Below are 20,378 nucleotides of genomic sequence, written 5' to 3'. Positions count from 1 at the left end.
AGGGGATTGTTCTTAACCCCTTGAGCCCTTTGTTTGCTCATCTGCCAATCAGGATTGTGTGAGAACTACTTGAGATAATATGCTTCCTCAAAGGGGCTGGCTCACCTGCAGGCCACAGATAAATAGTAGTTATAATTATCACAACAACAAGAAAGGGCAACAGAGAGGATTGTTCCTGGCAGGTAACACAGGTGATGATAGGAGATACGTGAGAGACCATGATGGTCTTGGAGCCCTCAGCTAAGGAGCTGGAGAGTACCAATGGACATCGGGGAGGCTAACGTGAGCACAAGCACCTGGGGGACTTGCTAAAATGCTGGTTCTGCACCATTAGATCTGAGGAGGGGCTGAGATTCTGCCTTTCTAACAAGTCCCCAGATGACACCCAAGCTGCTACACCACCCTTTGAGTAGCAAGGCTATGGCTTTTGTTCTTGGGCAAGTCAAGGGCAGAGAAGTGCCCCCGGGGACACTGAATACTAGTAATTAATACTGTCTGCCCGAAAGCTTGCCAAGTTTACACAACTCAGTCCCTACAGGCAACCTAGAGGTCTTCCCCTTCAGCCCTCCAAGACCTCCTCCAACTAGAATCTATAGGGCAGACAGGAACTTTGAGCCCCAGCAGCTGGGTCAAAAGCAAGAATGAATCCATAGGGTGCTACTTGCCAATGATGTAGTAGACCTCTTCAGGTCCTGTTGGTGAGGTCCAGAGCTGAAGTCTTTGGTGCAAAAAGGTGATTTTATTAAAGCACAGGGACAGGACTCAAGGGCAGAAAGAACTGCTGCACTGGGGTCGTGAGGAATGGCTGATTATATACTTGGGAGTTGGGAGAGGTAAGGAAAAAGGGAGATGTCCAAAAGGACTTTTATATGCTGAAGAAGACTCTCAGAATACTGGAGGCCTTGCTATTGTCAAGCTAAGGTTGTTCTTCCCTCTAGCAAAGCATTACCATTAAGACAGTCGGACACTACATCAAAAACTAATGATGTATTGTATGTCAGCTAATTGAACATAATAAAATAAATAAATAAAAACTTAAAAAAAAAGACAGTCGGGAGTTTTCTGGAGGAATGTCACACATATCCCACCCAGGAGTCCGGGAGGTGGGGGGTGGTTAGGGGGTTGTCAGCTGGTGCTTTGTCTTCAGCTTGCCTCTGCTCCCTCCCCACCAGAGCGTCCCCATCACACTCCTCCATCACGGGCCACACATGCCAGAAAGTGCAGGGTCCTGAAAATGCCACCCCAGAGCCCCTAGCACATATGTCACCTGGCATCCTTTGTGCATTTGGAAGCAGGACCCAAATTCCTGTTGTTTCTCTCTGCCTCCCTCTTTCTCTCACTTGCTTTCCCTTTCTTTAATTCTGCAGCAACAATTCTGTGGAACACTATCACCAGGGGCTATTAAAGCAATGGCCAAGACATGTATCTTTGCTCAGAAAACTAAACTACGTGAAAACTGCATAGTTTGTTAATGAGCCAAGTGAAAACCGGAAATTGTATAGCGTGTCAATTCAGAAGAGATTTTCTGCCACGTAAGAACGATGATAAATAAAGATCCCTTTAGGTTCTGCATTTAAATCTTTCTTGTTTCTCCTCCTTAGCCAGAAGATATTGGACAAGCACCAATAGTAAATGCCCCAGAAGGTGGAAAGGTTGACTTGGAAGCCTTTAGCCATTTTACAAAAATCATCACACCAGCAATTACCAGAGTGGTGGATTTTGCCAAAAAGTTGCCTATGTTTTGTGAGGTGAGGACACTGTTTTTCCTTCTGCATTAGTTTTCATTATAGTTCCATCAATTTCCAGGAATACGGAGTATTATTTATAATTTAATATTAATTAGTAGGGATTTCGTCATATGAAAGCAATGTCAGTACAAAATGAAAACGCACTGTTTCACTCTTATTCCCCTACCTTCTCTATTCAGTCATTCATTAGCTCGTCCACGTGAGGCTGAAGATCCTATCTATCCACTGGCTCCAGGCGTAGGGAAATATGACAGCAATAACTTCTGTTCATTTGGCACTTACGGTGTCCCAGTTACCATGCTCAACTCTGCCCACATTAAATCCAATCCTTATAATAGATTTGCAGGATAGCTTTAATTAAGCCCATTTTATAGATGGGGAAAACTAAGATCGAAGAGATTAAGTTAATTTATCCAAACACAGGGCCATGGCTTGAGTCTAAGTCAATATGCTTTCCATTACATATCCTAGCAAAACAGTTGTGTGGTTGTTTCTTCCTCAAAAATAAGGATCCCCCTCACAGAGCAAGGATCTTAACTCTGTAACTCTCCTCTCTTTTCCTACAAGGTCACACTTTCTTGCCCCGTCTTCATGGCACCCTGAAGAGCTCACCCACCTGAGCTCATAGGCTTTCCCTTTGGGACACCTCATCCCTCTTTCCTAACTTAGCAGTCCTACTATGTGGTGCCTGGAAGCATGGGCTCTGCAGTCAGCTGGATGGGCAGGAATCCTACATAAGTTATTTGGTGTCTTCAAATCTTGGTTATTTCATCTTTAAAATGGAAATCATAATAGTATTTACCTCTTAGAGCTATTGTAAGGTTTAAATGGGATCATATATGTCAAGTGCTTGGATAGTGCCTGGGGCCTAAGTTTATCCATAAATTCCAGCTGTTAAGGCTTCTGTTTTATCTATTACATTACCATCCTGCCTCTAACCTTCCTTTTTTGAATCAAGTGGAGAATTTTGCCCTTTAAAAAGCCCTCAGGTGCCAATCTACTGCTCCTCCCACCTCCAAGGGAACTCGGAAAGATATCACATACACAGGTCCACAGGCTGCTGTGAGCCTCCTATGTCAGCTACCCGAGTGAGAAGCGAATCTAGCCTCACCTAGAAAGAAACCCTCTCCTCACCTGGAATGATTCCATTGGGCCTTGGCTTCCAGCTCATTTGTGTCTTTGGGTTTGCAATAATGGGAGCCCAGTTGGATTCTGAGAGCCCCCAGACACTGTTGGGGACACTTCTCATTGTCTGTTTTGAGCCTCCACAAAAGCCATATCCAGAAGGACAGAGCAGTGGGCTTCAGGATGCAGGTGTCTGACCCCCAGACCTAGCTGAGAGAGAGTGTGTGCCTCGCTCTTGTCCCCCGCTTCACTGTGGTGGGGGCCAGGGTACCTGATGTGCTGGCTGGCAGCCCTGCAGTACCCCACTCGTACGAGCTACTCATACCCCACCCCCAGAGGAGCTGGTGAGTCCTGGAGAAGGAATTTTGACATATCTGTATTTGGTGTGGAGCTTCCCATGTCTCTGACCATCTTTTGTAACTATCATTTATTAAAGTTTGGAAGGTTATTTAAAATAATATATTCAAGGGTGGCTCAGTTGGTTGGGTCTGCCTTCAGCTCAGGTCATGATCCCAGGGTCCTGGAATCAGAGCCCCACATCGGGCTCCCTGCTCAGCGAGGAGCCTGCTTCTCCCTCTCCCTCTGCCCCTCCCCCAGCTCATGCTCGCTCACACTCTCTCTCTCAAATAAACAAAATCTTTTAAAAAATTTTTAAAAATAACATATTCGAGATATTGATTCATGGTAACACCACCTAAAGATAAGTTACTGACATTTTGGAGCCTATTTTAGTCTTTTTCAATTATGTGTGTGTATACATATATGTATATATACATGTACACACACTCACATGAAATATGAAACATGTTAATATAATTTATACCATAATGTACATCCTGCTTATGAAACTACTTTTTAAACTTTTTATTAAAGAGTAAAAGGCACATATCATAAAGGTGCAGCTCAATGAATTTTCACATACTCAACACACCCATGTAATAAACACTGAGGTAAAGAAACATTACCAGCACCCTGTTGTACCAGACTTTTTACCCTCAACAGTGGAACACACATCATTTAAAGGTTCTTTCACAAATAAGTTTTAGTGACCACATACTATTCTAAAGAATAAATCTACATAATTTAGGTTAACTGCTTTGACTAGACCTTCAGTTCATTTCCCATTTTTCACTAATATAAACTGTACAGTGAGCATCCTGGTGCCTATGCCCTGCTCACAACACTATTTCTTAAGGGCAAATCATAAAAGTAGAATTTAAGGACCAAGGTATATACACCTTTTAAGGCTTCTGAGATGTGTTGCCAAATTGCTCTCAAGAAGGGTGCACACTCTCACAGCTGTGCCAAGGGTGCTGGTTTCCTCTGACTCTGGGTGTCATCTTTCTCTTTCGTTCACTGGGTTGAGTTTTTCTTCCTGGACCTTTCTTGGTCCTCTCTCTCTGTCTCTGAGCTGTGTCCCTTGTCCCCATCCCTGGTGTCTGAAGAGAAACTCTATTGAGGACACTACCCCTACAACTCGAGCTAGCCTATCAGTCATGTCTTCCCCCTTTGAATACCCATCAAAAATGTTTCTTAGAAAACGTAAAGCTCATGTAAACCAACCACAGAGAGATATTTCAGTTAAAGAAGAAAGAAAAGAAGCTATCTCCACCACCAGTAACGAACACACCATGCACTTATGGCCATGGCAAGGATGAAGGGTCAACATGGAACTTTCGAGCATGGGCTATGGCCAGCTTCTTTCTTCGCATTTCCCTCAGAAGTTTAATCCTGCTTCAAAGTCACGATTCTATCTCTCTTTCAACCCTGATTTGTGTAGTCTCCAAATTACAGAAAAGGGCGGGGGGGGGGGCTACTTTTACAGCAGAGATGCATATGTTTCCAGTGTTTGTGGCCCCCTGAGGACCTTTAGTCTTTCTCACTCTCATTAGAACCCCAAGGAGGGAAACGAACTGTGTAGGCACCTGAGCTGCCTCTGGAGTGGGCCGGAGATCCCAGGTGGTCTCGAGAGCCAGAGCTTTCCTGCCAGAGGCATTTGGGAGCATGTGTTGTTCAAATTGTGCTCACAGTAATTTTCTGCTAAGACCCATGCTAACCCCCCAGCAAGGTTGGTGGACACCCAGGGCTTTGAAGGATCTAAAATCACTGCTGACAGAACTGCCAAAAAACACACATTAAGAATCACTTCGGGAGTGCAGGGCACTCTTTGCCAGTCAACCTGAATGATGTTCTCCTGAGGAGACAGAAGAGCCTGTGGGAGTGTCCCTGTACCTCGGCCTGTCAGGCCCTTCTTGCAACTGTCTCACAGTGAAAGTATTGTGGCAGGTGACCAAGATCATTTACCCACATGTTGAAACAAATCTCATCTGGTCTAGTTGTTAAACTGTTGGTGATCCTTGACAAATACTTATTCAGCTTTTATTTCTATCTGAACCAATCAACAATAAGTTTTAAAAAGAAATCCTCTACTTCAACTACAATCAGACTTGGCTACAAGCCAGAGCCTGCCCAAGTTTGCATTCTTTGTGACAGATTCAAAAATAAATAAATAAATGGTTTGATCTGATCAGTAATTTCTCTTTGCTATTCTATGCCAGTGGTTCTCAAGAGTGGGGTCCCTGAAACAAAGGCAGGAGCATCCCCTGGGAACCTGGAGAATGCAGAAGCTCAGAGGGTGGGACCAGCAATGTGTTTAACAAGCCCTCAGGTGACCCTGATGAGGCCAAATATTTCCCCGTTCCCCGTAGGCTTTAAAGCCAGCCTCCACCTACTTGGGCCAATTCTCCATCTTACTGGTGGAAGATCTATCCAAGCTCAGGGTTTCCTATTTCCTATGATGATCTTGGGCCAGAAATCCCAGGATATAGTCAAGGAATACAAATTAGAACCTAAATAAAAGCAAATCACAGGGATTTTTTTTCTTTAATGAGTGGAAGGAGAAAATTCCTATGTATATATTCCAGAACCAAATATGAAATGAGTTTTATTCTGTAGAAAAAGCTCAGTAATTTGAAATTAAATGGTAAGGTGGCTAGGTTGAGTTAGCGAAAAATATGTAATACCCAGCATTTTAAATGTAATTCAGTAATATTACCTTCAGTTTTACATAACAACCAAAATTGAACTAGTCGAGTGTTGCCAAGAGTACTGCCCCAAAAGAATTTGTACCTGATTTCATGACAAGATAACAATTATGTGTAATTTATGTATTCGTTGTTTATGGAAACTTAGTCATATCCTAAGTACTTAAAAAGAGTGTGTTCTCTTCTCTTTGCATTGGATTCTGAAAGATGTAGCTTCAAATCCTAGCCTCACTCACAAAACCCTCATGTGACCCCTTAGCATGTTACTCAACCTCTCAGTGCCTGGATTTCCACTTCTGTAAATGAAATTGGAATTAGAATATTTACTTCACTGTATTGCTGTGAAGATTAAGTCAGATGACATACATAAATCTTAGCACGATGCCCAATGCTAAAAAATATCCATTAACTAATGACCTTTCCAACTATTTTGATAATGGCTTTTAATTAAACATTCTCTCCCACTAGAAAGTAAAACTCTGATTTTTTGTTATTTTGCTAACAAAGTTGCTTTTTTTTAAAGTTTATTATAAATGTTATCACATTATCACAAATCCTAATTAACAAGGCAACCAAATATATTTAAAACAAGATTACAGTACTGGCAGAGAAATCCAGAGTGTGGAGTAATTCTGGTGCCTGAGGTACTGAGAACATAACCCTAAGAGCCAGGAGGTCTGAATTCTAGTCTCACCTCTGCCTCTAACTCACTGGGTGACCTTAGGCAAAGCTTTTACATCTCTGGGCCTCGGGACAACATGCCTCTATAAGCAACCTTCTCCTTCTGTGCCTTTTGAGAGACCCAAGGAGCAAACTTGCTTCAAAAAACAAATAGAAGCAGAGTTGCCAACTGTTGACTAGTAGAACTATGAGAAATGTAGGTAAGCTTAACATAAACCGTGTTCTCAAGCAGTGATTAGTTGATGTTATTATGATACAAACCCCCAGAGTAATGGATTATTAGCGCAATCTCACACAGGATTGCAATCCCAGTTGGAGATTTATACCCATCATAAAAGAAAGGCAAAGTACTGACATTAAAATTGGTGACCAACTTAGAGTATGAAAAATGGTTGTTGAAAGTCTGCAGCCAAGTTGGAAGGGAAAAGCCATAGGCTCAAAGAGTGTAGGACCATGTTGATCACAGGATGTGGTCCCTGTTGCTATTAAGATACTGCATGTTATTCCTCACTGATATCTGTGCACTTGTTCTTGCTGATGTGAGCTGTTTTTTTTTCAGCTGCCATGTGAAGACCAGATAATCCTCCTCAAAGGCTGCTGCATGGAGATCATGTCCCTTCGCGCTGCAGTGCGCTATGACCCAGAAAGTGAGACTTTAACCTTGAATGGGGAAATGGCAGTGACACGGGGACAGCTGAAGAACGGGGGTCTTGGAGTGGTGTCAGACGCCATTTTTGACCTGGGCATGTCACTGTCTTCTTTCAACTTGGATGACACTGAAGTAGCTCTCCTTCAGGCTGTCCTGCTAATGTCTTCAGGTAAGTGCTCCCAGACTCATTACTGGGTGACAAAAGAGCTTTTGTGTGTCTCGTGCTAATTCAAGTCACTTGATGGGTTCCTCGTCCCCCACCTCCCCTTTAGCTTCAGAATTATAGTTCACTCACTTTCAGCAAGCAATTGGGGGTTTGCCAATGAACTGGGAACTGAAGGTGGGTGTCTGGTATCTGATGCTTGCTGCAGTCTCCCAGTATAGTAGGAAGGATCCAAAGGAGCCATTTTAAAGACTCTATGAAATGGTCCACCTTCAATGGACACTACCCAGCCTGACATAGTCATTGGCCAACCCCACCCCCTTCTGGTTTTATGTACACAGGATATGGGTATGAGTGACCACACCACTCTGTGTTAAGTTCTGGTTGAGGAAATCATGAGTGAAAGCTAAAATTTGTTTATGGCTTAACTACAACTTAATTTTCAGCTATTTATTGCTAAATAGCACACCACCCCAAAATTTAGTGGCTTAAAGCATCCCAAGATGGTGGGGGTTGGGGCTGAGACCTCAAACATAGCTTCAGGCCCCTCTCCGTGCAGTCTGTCCTCTGGCAGGCTAGTTGGACTCTTACATGGCCTGGTGGATTCCAAGAAGGAGAGTTCCAAGCACACAAAAGCAGAAATTGCCAATGTCTTAAGGCCCAGGTTTGAGTCATATAGCATCACTTCTTTTTTTTTTTTTTAATTTTTTTATTGTTATGTTAATCCCCATACATTACATCATTAGTTTTAGATATAGTGTTCCATGATTCATTGTTTGTGCACAACACCCAGTGCTCCATGCAGAACGTGCCCTCCTCAATACCCATCACCAGGCTAACACATCCTCCCACACCCCTCCCCTCTAGAACCCTCAGTTTGTTTTTCAGAGTCCATTGTCTCTCATGGTTCTTCTCCCCCTCCGATTTCCCCCCCTTCATTCTTCCCCTCCTGCTACATTCTTCTTCTTCTTTTTTTCTTTCTTAACATATATTGCATTATTTGTTTCAGAGGTACAGATGTGAGATTCAACAGTCTTGCACAATTCACAGCGCTTACCAGAGCACATACCCTCCCCAGTGTCCATCACCAGTCACCCCATCCCTCCCACCCCACCCCCCACTCCAGCAACCCTCAGTTTGTTTCCTGAGATTAAGAATTCCTCATATCAGTGAGGTCATATGATACATGTCTTTCTCTGTTTGACTTATTTCGCTCAGCATAATACCCTCCAGTTCCATCCACGTCGTTGCAAATGGCAAGATCTCATTCCTTTTGATGGCTGTATAATATTCCATTGTATATATATACCACATCTTCTTTATCCATTCATCTGTTGATGGACATCTTGGCTCTTTCCACAGTTTGGCTACTGTGGACATTGCTGCTATAAACATCGGGGTGCACGTACCCTTTCCGGTCCCTACTTTTGTATCTTTGGGGTAAATACCCAGTAGTAGCATCACTTCTGCCACATACTATTGGTCCAAACAAGGCCCAGCACCAGCCCAGAGTCAAGAGCCCACCTCTAAATGGGAGGAATGGCAAAGAGTGTGCAGCCATCTTTAACTTACCCCAAGCTCATTATCAGGGCTCCTGACTCCTTCAGTGAAGAGTGGATAATAATACAGACACTTTCAGAGGGCATGTCATAATAAATAAGAAATGCAAAATACGTCAAACCCTTTAAGGAAAGCTAGTCTTTAAATAGAAGGTAGTGGGGCGCCTGGGTGGCCCAGGCAGTTGGGCATCCTACTCTTGGTTTCGGCTCTGGTCATAATCTCAGGGTCCTGGGATCAAGCCCCACGTGGGGCTCCCTGTTCAGCAGTAAGTCTGCTTGTCTCCTTCTCCCTCTCCCCCCACTTGCACACTCTCTCTCTCAAATAAATAAATAAATCTTTAAATAAAAAATAAATAGAAAGTAGTTTCAGAGGCCTCCTGTGCCTTTTCAGAGCACAGTCCGTTTCGCTGTGCCTCAGCACTTGTCCCTCTGCACTATAGCTGTCAGCTTAACTTAGCCACCTCTCCCTCTAGACTGTTTCGTTTTTGAGGACAGAAGTATGTCTAATTGTATACCTACTGCTTAGGCCAGTGTTTAGTAGAATTTGAAAAAAAGTTTATTGGCTAAATGACTAAATAGATGGGTAAATTATCAGTCACAAGTACAATGAGAATCCTTTATAAAGTTCATGCACTCTGGTTCACTCAGTAGAATTCCTTTTTTTTTTTTAAGCTCATCTTGAAATGTATTTGCAACAGAACATTTAGGTATGGAAGATTTTTTTTTTTTAATTCTTTTTATTATGAAAAATCTCAAACCTAAACATAAGTAAGTAGAATAGCATAAGGAACCCTGTTGTATGCTGTGGCGGACAAGCTGTAGGGCGCCCCCCATGTTGCCCACCTTCTGATGTTTACCCCCTATACAACTCCCTCCCACTGAGTGTGTACAGAACCTATGACTTGCTTCAATAGAGTATGATGAATTCAATGTCACCCCCATGTGATGAGGTTACATTATGTTATATAAGATTCCCTCTTGCTAATAGACTTGCTCCAGAGACTCTCCTTGCAGGCTGGCTGAAGTAAGCAGCCATGTTGGGAAAACTCACATGACAGAGACCTGCATGTGGCCTCCTGGAGCTGAGGGTGGTCTCTAGTCAACAGCCAGTGAGAAACTGGGGTCCTCAGTCCCTCAGGAGAATTATTCTTAAAGAAATAAAATAGGTAACTTATCTAAGGACTCACTATGGGACCTTGAGTCAACCCCTTATCTTCTCTGGGTTTCAGTGTCTTTTAAAATAAAGAAATTGAACCAAGTGGGAATTATATTCCTGGAGGGGGGATTCAAGGTAATTTTTAGCTGAAATTGTAGCGGTACAAAGACAATTTTAAATAACATTGAACCATATAGCAAGAAAGCTTTTTCTCTTAGAGTTTTCTTTCTGCTTATATCTCCTTCTAAATAAGGCAAGGAGAGAGATTCATTTTGGTGCCAGTCTGTCCTGAACGCCTCTCTAAACTCACTGACCTCCCTTTTTAACAGACAGAGCGGGTCTTTGGTGCAGTCTTTGGCAAGAATCTTCAGCTAAAGTTTAATAAAGGTTTTTGTCACACACCCATTTTGGCGGTTACCTTCTATGTATGGCAAATGGATTTTTATTTACTGAATAATAAAAATGTTTCCTCTGTAGTGGGTTAATTTTAACAGACTGTTAAGCAAATAATCTCAGTAAGGTATATAAAAGGAGTATGTGGAGAAGGCAAAAGTTGTGAATATGATACCAAACTCTATCAAGCACTTAACTGGACGATTCTTCCCCATCCTGATTCTGATGACGCTGTCACCACCTGACAGCCACGTGACATACTTAAAATCTTTTAAAAATCTTCTCCACCCTAATGACCTGGGCATTTTTCATTAATACTGCCAGGACCAGAAAAATATTACAAGACACTTTACACTGGCACATGATAGCTCCATATCGGTGCCCCTTGGCTCCAGCCCTTCTCAGGGTTGTCCTCTAAGCCCATTGTTCTGTGTGGCATTAGTTACACAGTATCGTAGGCCTCTTCTTCAAAGCCTTTTCCAGGAGCTGCTACCACTAAGTTCTTTGGTCCTGCAGTGATGAACGGAGAGCTAAAATGGAAATGATCCGAAGGAGTTATCTTTGAGAAATTCTGTCTTAAGGAGTTAAAAACTGTCTTTGACCTTTAAAATACTTCTTCATAAACATGCTTAATACCACTTGAACATGATCAAAATGTCCTTTCATTTTCTCTGTGTCATTTATATGACCACCTTATCTTTATCTCTCATGAAAGGACAGAATTTTGAGACCACAAAACCCAGGTTATTTTTTTTCCCCTTTGAAGGAATACATCCAGAGCAGTATTATGTTGATTTTCTATTTGGATTAAAAGGAAAAGGATCCTGTGGAGAATTTTTCTGGCACACTCAAAGAAAGGAGAAGAGAAGGGGGGGTAGGGAGAGGAATTGAGGAGATCCACAGAGCAGCATCATCAAACACAAAGGAAAACACAACATAAAAATGCACAAATGACAATTCAAGCCAAATAGGGGATGCCAAAAGCCCATATATTTTGTTTAAACTCAGAAGAGGGAATTGAGACATTAGTGCTGAGCCTTCCTTATAGATTAAGCAGACCCCTGTTTTGATTTTTACTAATACAGATCCTTCAATAACTGGACACTTAAAGTGTGAACTTACTTGATCAGAGCCACAAAGAGCAAATAAATGGAGGAGTACTTGGTGGGTGGGGGAGATGGTTGGGCTCCCTGGAGCTATATGAGGAATCCAGCCAGGTTTATAAATTATTATTTTTTTATTTTTTTATTGAGGTATAATTGACATATAACATTGTATTAGTTTCAGATGTACAACATAATGATAGGATATTCGTATATATTGCAAAATGATCACCACAATAAGTCTAGATAACATCTGTCCCCATATATAGTTACAAAATTTTTTCCTGTGATGAAGACTTTCCAGATCTACTCTCTTAGTAACTTTCAAATATGCAATAGAGTATCATTAACTATAGTCACCATACCATACATCACATTTCCAAGACTTATTTATGTTATGACTAGAAGTTTGTTTGTACCTTGAGACGCCCCCCCTTCATTCATTAAGCCCACCCCAGCCTATAGCCTCTGGCAACCACCAATCTGTTCTCTGTTTCTACGAGCTTGGTTTTGTTTGTTTATTTCTTTGTTTTTAGATTTCACATATAAGTGAGATGATACAGTATTTGTCTTTCTCTGACTTATTTTCCTTAGTATAATGTTCTCAAGGTCCATCAATGTTGTAAATGGCAAGACTTCATTCATTTTTTATAGCTGACTAGTATTCCATTGTATTTGTATACCACATCTTCTTTATCTATTTGTCCATGGATGGCCAGTTAGGTTGTTTCCATATCTTGGCTATTTATATAATGCTACAATGAACATGGGGTCCATATATCTTTTCAAGTTAGTGTTTTGTTTTCTTTGGATAAATACTCAGTAGTGGAATTACTGGATCATATGGTAATTCTATTTTTAATTTTTTGAGGAACCTCCATAGTGTTTTCCATTGTGGCTGCACCAATTTGGATTCCCAGCAATAGTGCACAAGGGTTCCCTTTTCTCCACATCCTTACCAACACTTATTATCTCTTGTCTTTTTGATAAACAGCCATTCTAACAGGTGTGAAGTGATATCTCATGGTGGTTTTGATTTGCATTTCCCTGATGATTGGTGATGTTGAACATCTTTACATGTGCCTGCTGGCCATCCGTATGTCTTCTTTGGAAAAATGTCTCTTCAGATCCTCTGCTCAGTTTTTAATCAATTGTGGGTTTTCTTACTATTGAGTTGTAGGAGTTCTTTTTATATTTTGGATATTAATCCCTTATCATATATATGATTTGCAAATATTTTCTCCCATTCCATAGGTTTCCTTTTCATTTTTTGATGGTTTCCTTTGCTGTATAGAAGCTTTTTCGTTTGATGTAGTCCCACTTTATTTTTGCTTTTGTTGCCTTTGCTTTTGGAATCAGATCCACAAAAATCATCACCAAGACTAATGTGAAGGAGCTTACTACCTGTTTTCTTCCAGGAGTTTTATGGTTTTAGGTCTTACATTCAAGTCTTTAATCTGTTTTGAGTTAATTTTTGTGTATGGTGTAAGACAGGAGTCTAGTTTCTCTCTTTTGCATGTGGCTGTCCAGTCTTCCCATCATCATTTACTGAAGAGACTGTCTGTTCCTCATTGTTTATTCTTGGTTCCTTTGTCATAAATTAACTGACCATATATGCATGAGTGTATTTCTGGGCTATCTATTCTGATCCATTGACCTTTGTGTCCATTTTTATACCAATACCATACCATTTTGATTACTATAGCTTTGTGATACAGTTTGAAATCAGAGAGCATGATGCCTTCAGCTTTGCTCTTCTTTCTCAAGATTGCTTTGCTTATTCAGGGTCTTTGTGTTTCCATACAAATTTTAGGATTGTCCATCCTATTTCTGTGAAAATGCCATTGAAATTTTGATAGGGATTGCATCATATCTGTAGACTGCTTTCGGTAGGATGGATATTTTAACAATATTAATTCTTCCAATCCATGAGTACAGAATATCTTTACAATTATTTGTGTCTCCTTCAATTTCTTCTTTCAATGTCTTATAGTTTTCAGTGTATAGGTTGTTTACTTCCTTGGTTAAATTTATTCCTAGGTATTTTATTCTTTTTGATGCTATTGTAAATGGGATTGTGTTCTTCATTTCTCTTGCTGATAATTCACTATTAGTATATAGAAACAAGACAGATTTTTGTGTATTAATTTTGTATCCTGCAACTTTACTGAATTCATTTATTAATACCAACAGTTTTTTGATGAAGTCTTGATTTTCTTTTTTTTTTAAAGATTTTATTTATTTATTTGAGAGAGAACGAGATAGAGAGAGAGAGCATGAGAGGGGGGAGGGTCAGAGGGAGAAGCAGACTCCCTGCCGAGCAGGGAGCCCGATGCAGGACTCGATCCCGGGACTCCAGGATCATGATCTGAGCCTAAGGCAGTCGCTTAACCAACTGAGCCACCCAGGCGCCCTTGATTTTCTATAAATAATATCATGTCATCTGCAAATAGTGACAGTTTTATTGTCCTTTCCAATTTGAATGTCTTTTATCTCTTTTTCTTGCCTAATTTCTCTTACTAGAACTTCTAGTACCATGTAGAATAAAGTGTTAAGAATGGGAATCCTTATCTTGTTCCTGATCTTAGAGGAAAAGCTCTCAGCTTTTCACCCCTGAATATGATGTTAGCTATGGGCTTGTCATATATGCCTTTATTATGTTGAGGTACATTCCCTCTGTACCCACTTTTGTACCCCAAGTGTTTGCAGCCTGGATGTTCCCCAGTCATTTACCCTTCTCATGACATCCCTTTATCATTTTTGTGAAACTGCCTTAAGTCCCCTCCCACATATTTTGGGAAGGCCAGCAGTCCTCCCAAGACTTGGGAAGATTTCTTGGTCATTACACAGTCATGGTCTCCTCTAGCTCCAGCTTCCCACCGTGATTCTTCCCTTCTCTGCACAGGGTGATACTAGCATGGCTCACATCTTTTCTTTTCATTTTAATTCCCCAAAACACCAACAACAAAAGGCTCTACAGGTAGCAGTTTTACCACATGTATAAGGGATGGGAAGGAGTAGTTCATTACAGCCTGGTAAACAACTAAAATTGGATATTGTGCTTCTTTGTCTTCGTGAGAATTTCTTATTGTCTGACACTCCTCCTTTGGCGTTCAGGCTTCCTGCAACATTTCCAGTCTCTTCTCACATCTCCCCTTCTTTGCATGTCCATGCTTGTCTTCCCCTCTCTGCCAGGCAGCCAGGGGAAACTCAAAATCTACCCCTTATTATGCACAGTATTTCAACTCTCGAGGTGAGACTTCTCTTTCTGTACCCTAAGAGGGAGGCATCGCCATTCCCACCCAAGGAGGTGATTTGTCTAACCTAGATACATTTATCTGAACAAAGCACTGACTCCCTTTATGTAAATTGTGACACTTCCTGAGACCGTGGTCCCTGATACCCCAGAGTTCATGTTGCATCCATGCTCAAATCCTAGGAGTTGATAGGTCCCCAGATCTTCCCAGTTCACACTCAAGGGCTTGAATTGGACAAAGCAGGGCTTCTCCTTTCCACTTTTAAATTAACATTCATCTTCGTTCTTCCCCTCAGACCGCCCAGGGCTTGCCTGCGTTGAAAGAATAGAAAAATACCAAGATAGTTTCCTGCTGGCCTTTGAACACTATATCAATTACCGAAAACATCATGTGACACACTTTTGGCCAAAACTCCTGATGAAGGTGACAGACCTACGGATGATTGGAGCCTGCCATGCCAGCCGCTTCCTGCACATGAAGGTGGAATGCCCCACGGAACTCTTTCCCCCATTGTTCTTGGAAGTGTTCGAGGATTAGACTGACTGACTTCATTCTCATAATTCCTACAGCACTACTGGGTGTCATTTCATTCCATTGCCTAGATCTTTTTTGTTTGTTCCTTTGTTTCTTTGTGTTGGGAGGGACTGTTTGGGGATAAAGGGAGGTAGTCCTTAGCATAGACATGGATGAAATTGCCCCTTGAATGCGGGTACTTGTAACTATTGCATTTTGTTCTCCAGCCCTTTGATGTGAATGCTTTGAAGGTTTTACAGTTGTGGAGGTGGGGTGGGGACAATCATTAATTCACCAGCACCAAGCCATCACCAGCTCCCATCAGTCCCTGGTCAGAGACTCAAGCAAGCAAAATGGCGTGGAAGAAGACTAACGAAGCCTTAAAACCAAGATAATATGGTCATCTTGATCCAGTCCTGATTTTTGCAGGGCTCAAATTAGCATGGTGCAGACCACCTTTGGTTAGATGTGGCTTTCAGCTTTCTAGGGAAAGGTCTGAATTGATTTTTATCTATTCAAGAGCATGGTGTTTTCAGCACTCTTCATTCTCTCCTGGCAACAAAGCTTGGGATGTATAGGAATATTTGTTCCTGAAAAATCAGCTGTCCTTTCACTCTGATTTTTATAATCCTATGATTTCATTCAAGTTATACAAGGGTGTGACTCAAAGATGTGCAGGTATCTGACTGACTGAGGCCAACGAGGGAAACAATTTTCCTCAGCAAGCCCAAAGAAATTAGAAAGCTTCACTAATGTCAGTGACTCAACAGTTTCCAAAAATCCACACGGTGTTACCTCAGAGTAGGAAGGCTTCTTTACAGTTTAGGCTCAGAAAATTTCCACCAAAATCAAACCGATTTACAGAGTGTTGTCACTTTTCAATGACATCTGATCTGTCATCTCCCAAACTCCTGAAGTTATTTAATCCTGATTGCATCTTTGCTGAGCTGACAACAGATTTCCCTACGGATTAAATCTTCTAATCAAGGAGAGATAACAAGCTGAAATTTGAGTCTTGTTCTGGAGGAATTCTGAGGAGAGATAAGTGTGGTGCATTCTGAGTTGAACGAAGTGCAGTGTTCTAAGAGTCTCTTCATGTGCTGATGGTTCCCTTTGGTCTTAGATCCTCAAGCTCTTTGCTCTACAAACAACTGTTTCCTAGTCCCCTTTTCCCTCTGACTCTCAGGCTTGACTGTCACTGAACAAAGCCTGGTCTGGCCACTGACCCTCCCTGTCCCTCCTAGAGCGTTGCCCTGACAGATACTTCACAGAAGATACCTGCAGACCATGTACACAAACCCTCACCTTCCCTGCCTAACCTGCCTCCCTGATGACAAACACTGCAGTAGGTTGTGCCCAGAAAACCCATGGTGACCCCTAATCATTTCAACTTCAGAAAATGGGCAAAGAATGTACCCATGCAATTGAATGTATCTTGTTCTTCACCGGCATAGTAGACATGAACTATTCCTTTACCTGCCTTGAACTGCCTTATCCTGGAAATATTGGGGAAAATAAGCCATATCACTGAGATTTAACTAAAAACAAAGGAATGCAAGTCACTATGAAAATCAAGTGGACTAATTCTTTTTTAACTAGCCTGAGTTCTAGTTTGTACTCTGGCAACTGGTGGATTTGTGACCTTGTTGGTTTTCTCACCTGGGAGAAAGTCATGAACCTTAAAATCCTTCCCATCCTTAATATTGTACTAGTTTCAGGGGGAGAAATCTGTTCCTTTTTGATGGTTTCTTTCATATTCAAATTTCTAGCTTTATTAAACAGAAATTTGGCCCTCAACAGTTAGGGAAAGCATACTTGGTGTTGAGTCAAAACAAGAATTTGATATACTATTCATCAGCTATGTAGAGAAAGGCAGGATGGCCTTGGAAAAAGGAGAGGAACAGCACTGAAAAACTTAAGTGTGACTGGGAATAATCTGGAAGGAAAAAGATATGTTTAATGCACGAAATGATTATACTGGCTTCTAAGGAAGAGGAAGCAATATCGCTACGGAACTAGCTAAGCAAAGAAAGGAAGTAGGGGAAGAGATTAAAATTATAAACATGAAGTTCATGGGCAGATTACCTGCTTTGGCTTTATCTACAGACAGTCTGTTTTGTTTTGTTTTCTCTAAGGCAGCCTCTAGCCAGTCTCCTGAAGTCCTTGCTTTGTTAGCAACTGAGCTCTCTCTGTTGACTCTCCTTGAAGAAGTATTCTTTGAAACATAATGCTGAATTACCTTCTACACTCCAGGGTAACTCTGAGAAGCTCTGCGGTGAGGGGCAAGTTTTCTCTCAGAAGGAATGAGAGGAATGCAAGCAGGAGGGGTACTGGAGGGTTCACAGACCCATTAGGCATCAAGCCTTCCCTGGGAAAGTTTCCTCAATTTGTTTGACAGTTTCTGGAGTATATGAGACACACCCAGATTCAAATATAAGTACAGAGCCTGATCTAAGGCTAAATCTGAATGCTCTGGGGATTAACCATGACTGGGCATTGGCCAAATGCTACAGTATATCTACAGTAATCCAGCCAGCCCCAAGTAAATTTATGTCTGATCCTCGGTTCCTTAAATGACTGCCTTAAACAGGCAAACTGCTGATCTAAAACGCTTGTTGTAGGCTGAATACTTTATGCTGAGCAGGACACTCCTTAAAGTACTTCAGTTTGAAAGAAAAGGCTGTAAAGACTCAAAGGATCGTGACCCTGGGGTCAAAATGATTCATTTCTTCTGTAACCGGTTGAGGTACTTAGTGCATCTCAAGACTCCATCTCATAAAACTCAATCAGGAGGGATTTACCCTGGATTTTTTTTTAACATTTTTTCTTATATTGTCCGGGCTTTCAGATCAAGTGTGGACCTGATTGAAACCCCTCACAGAGGGGAGACATCCCAGTACAGGAGAACACACCTGTACAACTGGGATTCTTATTTATAAATCACTTCACGTTCGGGGATGAGTGGTGTGGTGTGTGTGTGTGTGTGTGCGCGCGCGCGTGTGTGTGTGTGTGTTTGTAATCCTCAAGTGTACTTTGCTCTTCAATTTAGATGTGCAGTATTTCCAGAAATAGTGAAAAAAGTAAGATCTTTTCTTCTTTATGATTCTGCTCAAAACACCACGTGCTGCCTCAGAGCTTTTTCTAGTCAAATGAGCCTCGGTCCTCAATGACGTGCTTGCCGTGTTGATGCCTCAGCCCAGTGATACTCCCTCTCACCTGTGCCCCAAGTGACACCTCTTCCATCTGCAGTGCGGTCTTCGGTCATCGGAGTGGACCACCAGGCTCAGCTCTGCTCCAGCAACGCCATTCTCATTGTTCTTCTGTGGACAGGTGCCCAAGTCTTGGCGCCTCCACAACACTAAGCCCCCGACAGACTCAGCCTCCACGGAACTGCTGAGAACCCTCAAAGCATGTCATTGTCAGTGATCCATTTTTATTCTATGGAACTCTAACCTATTTGTGTCATATTGACCTTTTGATGCATGAGTCATAAATTATGAAATCGGTCTTATGGTTTTTGAAATGTAGCCAGCATTTGTAAGGCTAAACCTTTTTCACAAACTGAATTTAAGTGAATAACCAAGCCGCAGTTCTTCTCCCAAAGGAGAGTGCTTACAGACATTTGAATCTCTTTGCCCTTTCCAACAGCTATGGCATCAGGTTCTAAAATAAGCTTGTAATTTTTCCTGTTATTTTAATAATATGGAAATATTAGCATAGTGTTTCTTTTGATAGTGATAGACTATAATCCATATTTAAATTTTATAGAGAAGAAATTTTATTGTACTGTGATGTAGATATTTATTATCCAGGTAAGGATTTGCCCGGTGTGTATTTTTTACAATTGAAACATTTTACTTTAATCTTTAAAAAAAAAAATACATTAAAAACAGACACAAAAAAAAAAAAAAACAGACTAGGGGGGAAAAAAGGTTTGGCCTTATCACAGAATTTTTACTGTGCTGTATAAATGTTTGCAAATGCAAAAAGTATGCATTTCTAGTGTGTTTCCACATTAATTAATGCCGCCTTCAAGAGCAATATCGTGCAGGTAAAACGCTGTTTGTGGCTTTCTTTTGCACAGTTAAAGCTGACCCACCTTATGCACAAGACAATCAAATATAAATCTGTCCTCCTCAGGATGCAGACAATACTCATGTAAATTATGGAGCACAATGTAAGACAAAAGAAGACACTTTATTTAATTACACAGGTATTGTTGCTATAAAAGATGTAAGGGCATGAATGAGCTGACATTATACCACTTCTTTGTTTTGGTTCTTCCTAATTAACTTGGCATTTTTCATTTGATTATAGAGCCAAGTTAGTTCTCTATGCTTTCCCCAGAAAAAAACACGTTTCTCGCCCCCCCCCATAATGTTTTCATGCCCTGAGAATCAGAAAAATACTACAGAATAGGAAAAGATTTACAGTCATTGGAAGATATGTGTTTTGCAAACAGTGTTAAGTGATATTGCTAAGTTGGTAATATTTTTTTCAGCCTAAAACTCTGTTAAAATCTGTGATCAAAATGTTTTAAACTATCCAAAAAGAAAATTTGTATATTTGGGAAAAATGAATTTTTACATAGCTTTTGTATGCAGATATTAAATTGTAATTATGAATATAGTGGGCGTAGATAAACTCATAAGCTTCAATTCTAAAAAAGAAAAAAAGAAAAAGCTTATAACCAACATACTTGCCTGTCTCTTTCTTTAAATAATATTATTTTCTAAAGAAGTACAGGATTGCCTGCTCTTCTCACCTCAGCTACTTCCAAAGGGAGGGATACAGGGATATAAGGGCATTTATTTCATAAGCATCTACTAGAATAAACAAATTTCCTTAGGAGGAAGGCACAGAGGTAGGGGGAGAAGTAAAAGGCTGATGGGGGACTACTTTTTCAAAAGGGGCCACAGAGATGGGGTAGGGGAGATAAGATATAAATTTTCGCAGCTCAAGGACCATTTGCCTTCTCTCAAAATGT

At 41.2% G+C, this 20,378-nt stretch overlaps 1 protein-coding gene across 1 annotated transcript in view; it reads left to right on the top strand.

Moving 5' to 3' along the window:
• Nucleotides 1–19,303, top strand: part of THRB (thyroid hormone receptor beta) — a 210,695-nt gene extending 191,392 nt beyond the window's left edge. Inside the window, exons 7-9 of the mRNA XM_032408802.1 lie at nucleotides 1,602–1,748; nucleotides 7,158–7,416; nucleotides 15,174–19,303. Coding sequence (XP_032264693.1) covers nucleotides 1,602–1,748; nucleotides 7,158–7,416; nucleotides 15,174–15,415 — 648 coding nt within the window. The 3' untranslated portion in view covers nucleotides 15,416–19,303. The remainder of the gene's footprint in view (nucleotides 1–1,601; nucleotides 1,749–7,157; nucleotides 7,417–15,173) is intronic.
• The last annotated feature ends 1,075 nt before the right edge of the window (nucleotides 19,304–20,378 follow it).

The sequence above is a fragment of the Phoca vitulina genome, unplaced genomic scaffold (genome assembly GCF_004348235.1).
Source record: "Phoca vitulina isolate PV1807 unplaced genomic scaffold, GSC_HSeal_1.0 scaffold10, whole genome shotgun sequence".
NCBI lineage: Eukaryota > Metazoa > Chordata > Mammalia > Carnivora > Phocidae > Phoca > Phoca vitulina.
The sequence above is the reverse complement of the archived record's forward strand: the minus strand, read 5'-3'. Positions and strand labels throughout refer to the sequence as shown.